This window comes from Cinclus cinclus, chromosome 2 (assembly GCF_963662255.1).
Source record: "Cinclus cinclus chromosome 2, bCinCin1.1, whole genome shotgun sequence".
NCBI lineage: Eukaryota > Metazoa > Chordata > Aves > Passeriformes > Cinclidae > Cinclus > Cinclus cinclus.
In genome coordinates, this window is record NC_085047.1 from 24,827,655 (window position 1) to 24,836,921 (window position 9,267).

At 42.1% G+C, this 9,267-nt stretch overlaps 1 protein-coding gene across 1 annotated transcript; it reads right to left on the reverse strand.

Moving 5' to 3' along the window:
- Window positions 1-601: 601 nt before the first annotated feature.
- On the reverse strand, window positions 602-8,640 carry ZBTB20 (zinc finger and BTB domain containing 20). The gene is made up of 2 exons (XM_062512662.1): window positions 7,020-8,640; window positions 602-1,863 (listed from the first exon to the last, which is right to left on the reverse strand). Exons 1-2 carry the CDS (start codon window positions 8,623-8,625, stop codon window positions 1,445-1,447), a joined length of 2,025 nt encoding a protein of 674 aa, XP_062368646.1. The 5' UTR covers window positions 8,626-8,640; the 3' UTR covers window positions 602-1,444.
- Between the last annotated feature and the right edge of the window lie 627 nt (window positions 8,641-9,267).

Here is a 9,267-nt window from a genome sequence, read left to right on the forward strand (position 1 = left end):
AGAAAACATCCTTCCTCTTTTTAAAAATAAAAATCAAGATCATCTCCCTCCCCCCCTCTATCTGGAAGCAGGTTAACTAACTTTAACAGTCTCAATTTAAAATAATATATATATTTTATATATATTCATATATATAATAAAAGAGAAGATATTAGTGGCAGTGTATGCAAAACAAAAAAAAAAGGAAACAAAAATTACTTTTAACAATCTCATTTTTTTTGTTTTTTTACAGAAATACTGTTGTAAATATATTAAAAAATCAGCATTCTATCTGGTAAACGTCACTTTTGCCCCTCTATAAAATTTTGAATTTAAAAAGTCCCAACAACTCTTTCATTTTAAATTATTATTCCCCTCCCACCCTCTATTCCTCTTTCTTCCACAAGAATAAATCCTGATGCAACATTTTTTTTGCAAAGATTGTGGGAACTAACCCTTCTCTTGTACCTAGATCCATAGGTTGCAACCTCTGATATCTTTGATTTTCCTCTGTGTTTCTCTTCGCCTTCTGTGAAAGTCCCTCTTGATTGTGCTGAGGCCCTGTGCTCAGCGAAGACACTGAAAAAATTACAAAAAAAACACCATTGCTCGTTGTCTGAATCTTCTTGGTTTCTGCTAGAAAGTGGTGGTACAAGAAAAGCAGTGGGGAGGGTGCTCCAGACAGCGTGGGATGGAGCAGAATCCAGGTGAGGAACCTCTGATTAGTTTTCCTCACCCTGCAGGGACTCCACTCTATCCAAGCCACACTGCTTTGCATTCCCCTCAGCCCTTTTTGTGTACTTGTGGATGTGTGTGAGTGAGAAAGCAGACGTGGTGGAAACCAGCAGGGCCTTGCTTCCTCTGGTTGATGCTCAACCAGAAGCAAAATATTCCACAGTTCTAACTGGATACTGTGAAGTCCAAAAGCGGTCAGCAATGTGAATCGTGTCCATTGAAACACTGCAAGCGGTGTACTTACAATGACAGTAGGCCTTGTAGATTTGTAATATATTTTGTTTTGTTTCTTTATTTGTAGTGCTCTTCACAAGTGAGAAAAAAGATTTTTTTATTATTTTTCTGTCTGTTTTTAAATTTTTTTGTGTTTTTTTCTTTTTTGTTTTGTTTTGTTTGTTTTTTGTAGTAAAGAAGGGTTGTATTTAGAGGCCAGTAGCTAGAGATCCAACCAGTGGAACTCATGAAGCACTACCTGGCCTTAAGGCCACCATCCAAGGAAGGCTGGGAAAATTATTATTCACCCAGCCTTCGGAAATGCAATGTACCAGCAGGCAAAAAACAGTTCTTCATGTAGTACAAAAACCAGCAAAATGAAATGAACCCAAAAAAAGGAGGAAAATAAAGGTAAAAATGAAACAAAAATAATTTCTTAAATTCTAGTGCCATAGCTTTTTTTGTTGTTTCTATTTTTTTTTTTTGTTCATAACAAAGAGAGAGAGAGAGATTCTACTTATCCGTCTGACACATGCATCCTCATGTGGTCATTGAAATGCTCGATTTGGTCAAACTTAGCTGGACAGACAGAGCAGACGTATGTGGTCCCCTCTGTGCAGGCCACCACGCCGGCAGGGACAGCCCTCGTGCCAGTGCCAGTGGCTCCAGGTGTGCCGTTGGTGGCACTGTGCAGAGCCACATGTCTCTCCAGCAGGGTCTTGTGGGAGAACTTCTTCTTGCAGATGTAGCACTCGTAGGACTTCTCCCCGCGGTGGAGACGCATGTGCACATTAAGGGAGCTCTTCTGAGTGAAGCGCTTGTTGCAGATACTGCACTGGTAGGCCCTTACACCAGTGTGTGTCACCATGTGTTTGATTAGGTAATCCTTTAAAGAGAAGGAGCGCCAACAGATGCTGCATTGGTGTGGTTTCTCACCTGCCCGTTACCAAAGAGAGAGAAAGAGAGAGAAACAGACAAAAAAAAAAAAAGAAATCATAACATTAAACCAGTTTGGTGGAACTCTTTGCAATAAACTAATGGCAACTCTCATGGGGATCTCTGGAGAGGTGCTCTGGTTAACAAAGAATAAGTCTGTTAATCCATGTCTTTTGACACACAGCATTTTTTGCAACCAGAGTTTTCAAAATGCTTTACAAAGGTGGCTGCAGGAATTCTCTATCCACATACAGTATAAGGTAGGTACTGACAAAGGCAGGACTAGAGTTAAAAGGTCCTGATCTACACCCAGTTTCAATGGTACAGCTTCTCCTGTCTGTGCTCCTGTCCTGCTCCCCATGCTCATTTCTATACAGGAAGGTCTTAGCCATGCTACTTCACCTTTCAGTGCTTCCATTTCCTTACCAGCATGCAATAAAAACAGGGACAAAGCAGTGATTACCAGACAGCTGACCTGGGCCAGACTCATTTCAGTCAAATTGCTTTTAACTTCTCAGGAAAGGAGTGATTGTCAGAGGAATCCAACACTTTATAAGAGGTTTACATTTGTTGCTCCCTTTTCTGGTCAAATGTCATAGCTGAAGCATGTATCAAGAGTAGCAGAAAAGGGAATTGCAGGACACAGAATTGCCTAGGCCAGCCAGAACCATGCAAAGGGCAACCTAACAGATAAATTTCCAGTGTAAGACACAGAAAACTTGAATGATTTCACTGCCAATTAAATAAAATACCTTTTGAAGTAAACTAGAGAGATAAAACACTTACGTAATCTTCCACATTGTCTTGTGTGCCTGGGACTGTTGTAAAACTTATTATGGAAACTCTTACAACTGAATGCTTATCATGTTCAGACAAACCAGTGACTACAAGCATGAACTGGGAAAAATACTTAGCTGAGCATATACTGTTATATGAGCATATACTTAGTAAAACATATACTGTTTTTTTTCAGACTACTCTTAAATCATCCTCATGCTCAGAGTTCTGAAAGATAAAGGCATGGTCTCATGTCTCATGATATCAAGCAATGTTTTCATGATATGCTGCTACACTGGTAGTGTAGACAACAACCAACTACCAAACGCAATATGCCCTATCAAATTCCCTATCAAAAGCTAATTTTTCATTTGCTTTCTGAATCACTTGCTGTATATTTAATGTGTGGAATTCATCATCCTCAAAGCTGTGAAGGATAGAGATGGTACCACAGCTCTTTAAGAATCAAAATGATCTTCTGTTTCACTGATTGAGAAAATTATTTTCCCATGGTTATTCTGCAATTTTTGCTCCTTTTTTTTTTTTTCCCCTCCACAGACATCCTGATTCTCTCTTTTTACAGTCTGTTTGGCACTGTTTTATATCCAGAGGAGTCAATCTTCAGGGACCAAGATGTGCTTGTGGTAATATATAATTCACTCACTGTACAGTGAGATTACCATATACTCATACTTATACTCAATCTTAAGAGGAGATAATTAAATGGATTAGATGTGAGACCTACTTTTTTATCTCCCGAAGTCTCTGTTTCTTTTTATTTCATGGTTTGCATGTATGATGGTGACATGCATGAATGAAATCCACTTGCTGCTCTTGCACTCATGAGGAGCTTGTCCCTACTTGGAGAAAGACATTTGCTCAAAGCACTAAGTCCTTACTTTCCTGATGGCTTTGCCACACATAGTGCTGTGTTCTTTGTAGACAGGTCAATATGCTTGACATGTGATATGGAAAATTATAGTCTGTCAGTTAGAATAATGTCTAATTAAATGACAAGAGTCTGATTGCAATTATGGAGCTAATTTTTGCCTTGGGCAAAATATGTCCCAGAGTTTGTAATAAGTTTATTTCCTCCACTCTAGAGCCTGCTAAGATTGTGCTATAAAAACACCTTAATTTTTGCCTGCTTATGTTTCTAAGATGCACTGGGTTGTGGCTTTTTAATCTCACTTTCAAAGCCTTCCTGGGATTTCTCCTCTCCAAAGAATTACAAAATCTTAGTTTTTCTTTTTTGTATGCAAATTTTTGTTCTTCCTTAGTGAGCACTGTAGATTCTTTATTCCCATGATTCTTCATTTCAAAGACAGAGAAAACTTGCTCAGTGAATTAAATGTGCACATTCTTCCCTTTGCTTCTTAATTTTGTATTTGGCTGGTATTAGACAGCAATATGGGATGATTAGTATAATACAATCATAGCATATCCTGAGTTGGAAGGGGGAAGAAGCAATCTCAGCACCTGGCCATAGCCCTGTTTTCCAGCCCCTGTGCTCCTGGTGATGTAGGCTCTGTGGCTCTTTGAACCCTAACCATAATGGATACTTGATGCTGACACTGAGGTCATGGAATCACAGAATCCTGAGCTGGAAGGGACTCCCAAGGATCTTTAAAGTCCATCTCCTGGTCCTGCACAGTACCAGCCTAAGAATCACACCATGAGCCTGAGACCATTGTCCAAGAGCTTCTCAAACTCTGCCAGGTTTGGTGTGACCACTTCCCTGGGGAGCCTTTTCCAGTGCCCAACAACGCCAACCAAAGGGGGAAGAACCTTTTCCTAATACCTAATCTAAATCTACCCTGAGACAGGTTCATGCCATTCCCTTGTATCCTATCACTGGACAACAGAGGTCAGTTCCTGCCCTGGCACTTTCCCTCATGAGGAAGCTGTAGGTCACAATAAGGTCTCCTCTCAATCTCCTCTAGGCTGAACAACCCAAGTGACCTCAGCCACTCATCAAATTACTTCCCCTCATCCTATCACCATCTATAACCAGATTAGAACTGTGTGGAGGCAGCAGTGTTTGTGCTCTGCTGTGATCCATTTGGCATGTCTTTTGCAGCTGTTAATCCAGTATTAATCATAGTGTCATATGTGGAAAAAGGCAATGATGCTTTATAAAGTGCAGACACTGCATACGCTCTAGTACTGTATTTCCACAATATTGTGTGAGTCTACACAGAACATGGTAAAATAGCATTCTCTAATATGTTTGCACCTGTGTGAAAGAAGAAAAGGTGGTTGGTTTCTGTTGCATGGAAAGCTACATCAGACTGTAGTTTTCAGAAGCATAAAATCATACAGAGATATAGAAGCATTTAAGTTCCTGAATTCTGTTTTATGATTAGACTCTTCCACAACTTCTCTTGTTAGCCCTCCAAACAGAAAGATTAATTCAAACATTTGCATCTCCCAAACCTCTCAATTTTTTCTGTGGATCTTTCCCAGAGCCACTTTGCCTGGCTTCTTTTAACAGACCTAAGGAAAGTCACCCTGACAGTGGGAACAGCTCTCCCCTCTATTTTTGTAATGATCCTGTCCAGCACTAGACAAGGTAGCAGACAGACTTTCTCTGAGGCTGCACACATAAAGATTATCTTCAGGAGGGTTTTCTGAAGCCTAGCTCTCTGTTGGTTAAGGTGAAAATATTCTCCCAGGAGACAGTTAGCTCCTAAATGAATTTTGAAATGATTTATCCACCCAAATCTTTCCTTGCCACAAAAGTTCATTCTTTAGAGCATTCTCAGACCCACACAAATAAAGTATTAATTAATGATTCCAGATGCCTATCAGTTTGCTTCACTGGTATTACTTGTAATAGCTAAGAATATTTAAGGTCTGGACTTCCAGTACTATTATTTATCTGACTCCAAAACCGAAGTGCAGTGGTGGGGGAAATAATCTCAGCTAAGTTATTTGTAAAAAAAGTCCTTTTAGCTTTTAGAATAAGAATGCAAGCAGATACATTTGACTGTGTTCTGAAGGGGATATTTTTCTGAATACCAACACTATCTATGTAGCATTTTAGTTACTCATCCACAACAGAAGTATGGAGACCATAAACAGACACAAAGGTAATCTTGGGATTCAGGACTCTTGGTCCTTGCAATTATACATTTTGTATCAGTCCTGAGAAGTTGTATATGTACATGTACATGCCTGCTGTAGATGTCTAGAGGAATTTTTCATTTAAGCGATAAATACAGGTAAATTGAAGTTAAAAGTGTACATATACACATGAAATTGAAATCTATTGCATCCAACAGAGAGGCATGACCTACATTCCTCCCATACTTTGGGCAACTTTTCCAGGTACTCCTCCATGTATCACAAACACAGCATTTATTTTAAGATCTTATGTTAACAAAGTCACTGCTTGGTGAAAGAAATATTTACTCTTTCTCTAAACTAGAATTTCTCTCCAACAGCAGAAGGAGCCAAAAACTAAAGCAAGCAAAACAGTCTTGAACCCATGATAACTCCTCCATGTAAAACATGCATATCCTTGCTTTGAAGTCTCATAACCTGGCAAAGCTAGAAAAGATAGTTTTGGCTCAGTGGCAAATACAGTTACCTATGTTATCCCAACAGACCATAAACCATGTACTAAAGCAGTTGCAGTTTTAAAAAGAAAGGTGCTGACATTGTGTTCTACTGTGTTCCACATATATTCATTAAATATTTTATTTTAATATTTGTTTTAGATATTTTTCTCATTGAACCCAATGTTTTTGTACTCAGAGCTAGTGATACCTCTGACTTACCAAGAGACAAGGAACTACAGTAATCAGCTTCAGTGAAGTACAGACAGACTTTCTGACAAAATCCAGATTTACTTTCTTATAGTAGAATGTAAGATCTAGAAAATAATGTGGCATCATCTGGGCCTGGATCTCCTGCTGCAGCCCCACCAGTACTGAATTTGTCCTAATCTCACCACTACTTGAGCTTAAATCCCCCATAGCTGTAAAACCTACAGGGAGATGCCCTTTCTTAATAGATATAGTTTTTCTTCTGACTGTCTGGTTTCCTCTCTTCCACTTAATGTTGCCTGGTCATATTGCAGGGTACAATGAATGCTCATATTTCCTTGGATGGATGCAAAACACATTTTACTCCAAGTGAAATGAGCATGTTTCTATACCATGCAGCGTTAGGCCCTTATTTGGGATCTATGTGTTTCTGCAGGGACTCAACTTCAGTGCAGTAAGGCCAGGAAGTGTTCAGTGACACCAGCTCCCTTGATAAGCCCTCCCTCCTTTTTGTGCTGGGGGCTGGAAGGTTCATAAACAGAATCTAGGTCCATGGGAGTGAAGGACTTTATGTGGCACCATATGCAAGCCAAAGGGAAGTACTCTTACCTGTGTGTACAAACATGTGCTTGACGTAGTTCTGTTTGGCGGTGAAAGTCTTGTTACAGAGAGTGCACTCATAAGGCTTTTTTTCACCTTGCCCACCTGCTGTGCTGTGGCCTGCAGATGGGGCCAAGGGCTGTGGGGCTGGCAGTTGAGCAGTAAAGGTTGACAGGCCAGGTTGGGAAACTGTCACAAATTGTGCCTGTTGGCCAGCTAAAGGCTGGGGCAGGCTGAAGAGAAAAGGCTTAGGGCCACTGCCAGCAGACTGTGTGGTGAAAAGGGCAGGCAGGTAGGTGTTGCCAGCTGTGCCAATGACCTGAGTGTTGCTGGTCAGAGTCAGTGGCATCCTCAGATTGCTGGTGAGGGTTTCTGTCTGACGTAAGTAGATCTGCGTGGTTGGCAATGGTTGGGCAACAGATGTGTTGACAGAAGGCTGCAAAGCCCCCTTTTCAGTGCTGTTACTGACTGTGAGCACTTTGCTGTCCATTTCAACGTCATTGCTTCTCTCTGGTGAGGAAGAATTAGCATCTACATGCTGCTGCTGCTGCTGCTGCTGCTGCGGCTGCTGCGGCTGAGTGCTATCAGCAGGGACATCATTTTGATCTGCTTGAGAAGGTTCTTGCTGTCCATCCCGGCCCAGACCAGCCATAAACTGCTGCTCTATTGAATCAGGCTCAGTGCCAATGGAAGAACTGACACCCGAGTCAAAACTCTCCCCTTTGGGCTCGCTCTCAGTGCCTTCTGCTTGGTCAGTGTCCTCAGTGCATTCCTCAGACTCATTGCGCTCAAGGATCTGCACCCTCTGCTGGCCGTAGTAGTCATAGTCATCCTCCATCTCCTGTTTAATATGGATGTTGCCCATCAGGGTTTGAATTCGGACAGGGCGGGGTTGCTTCCGGCAGTGTGTGGTCTCTGGAGTGGTGGAGAGGTACCGCTCCATCTGCTGCGACCGTTCATGGATCCGGGTAATCCAGCTGGGATCTTCTATGTGATGGTCCCTGGGGAGTCCCAGGGCTGTCTCATGGTGGCTGACCACAGCTCCACTGTAAAAGGAGCGCTCCCCACTGCCATTTTGCATGGAACAGGCATAGAGGGCTGAATAGATCCTGTCCACACTGTGCTGTGAATGGCTCTGCAGGTAGCCAGACTCGGTGTCAGTGCTCTGCCCCGAGGTGCCTGATTCAGGTGTTCCCCTAGGTGTCTCTTGACCAGAATCCTGAATCACTGGATAGACGTCTCCCACATTTTGTGAGACAATCCTTGTGCACTCATCAATCACAGTCTTGATCTGCAGGATGCTGGCGGCTGTGAGGATTTGGAGGGCCTCTGACTGTGAGACCCGCAGCACCCCACTGTACATGAAGTCAATGAGCTTTTGCACAGACTGGACTGACACCACTGAGGGGATCTCGATGTCACTGTAGCCCAGCAGCAGCTTGTCCTGGAAGAAGGGGCTGCCAGCCGCCAGCACACAGCGGTGGGCGCGCAGCATGCTCCCGTGGATGCGGACCGTCACGTCACAGAAGTGGCCACGGTTGCGCTGCTCGTTGAGGGTCTCAAGCACAGAATTGCTGAAGTTGTGAAGGTTGATGCTATGAATGCGCTCTGTCATCCCCTTGCAACTGATGTTACCTGGAGCAAAGCAGACGGCAAAAGCAAACAACAAAAAAGAACAGAATGAGTCTTGTCCTCTACAGAACCACAGTGAGAGTGCTGGCAAAAGTAACTTCCCACTGTGTAAACAAAACTGATTGCACTGGAAAAAACACACACAGAGGCATTGCTAAGAACACATCATTTTTGTAAGGCTATAAGCAAACTTCACTGCTCCTTTCCAGAAACTCAAGTCCTGAATTTTTGGACAAAAACCAAATGAAGACAGGTGTAGCTGGACCTAAATTCCAATCACACTCCTGGGTCTTGGACTTCCTATCAGTTTATCTGGCCTTAAAAAGCTTAGAGCCAGCCAATTGTAAACACTAAGCACATGGATTAAAGCTGGACTTTAAGATTTGGATTGGACCTGTGCCAGAAGAGATCAGAATCTGTAAAGATCCTAAGTTGTTAATGCAAAGAGTATGTATGAAAATACGATTTCAGTCTAGATTGGTATTTTAAGAAATTTAGATCCTGTGTTACACAGCACAGTTACTTGTATTAAAAAACTGGCAGTGAGTTTGTAAAGTCCAAATCTGGTTCAAGATTTAGGCTGTAAATGTTCCTAAAATCCCACACAGTTTTGTCTGGGGTTGTG

Excerpts from the sequence above, each read along its gene's own strand:
- ZBTB20 (XM_062512662.1), bottom strand. The coding sequence starts at position 8,625 with ATGACAGAGCGCATTCATAGCATCAACCTTCACAACTTCAGCAATTCT. Across the intron at positions 1,864-7,019 it reads GCACATGTTTGTACACACAG|GTGAGAAACCACACCAATGC; the intron begins GTAAGAGTACTT and ends GGTAACGGGCAG.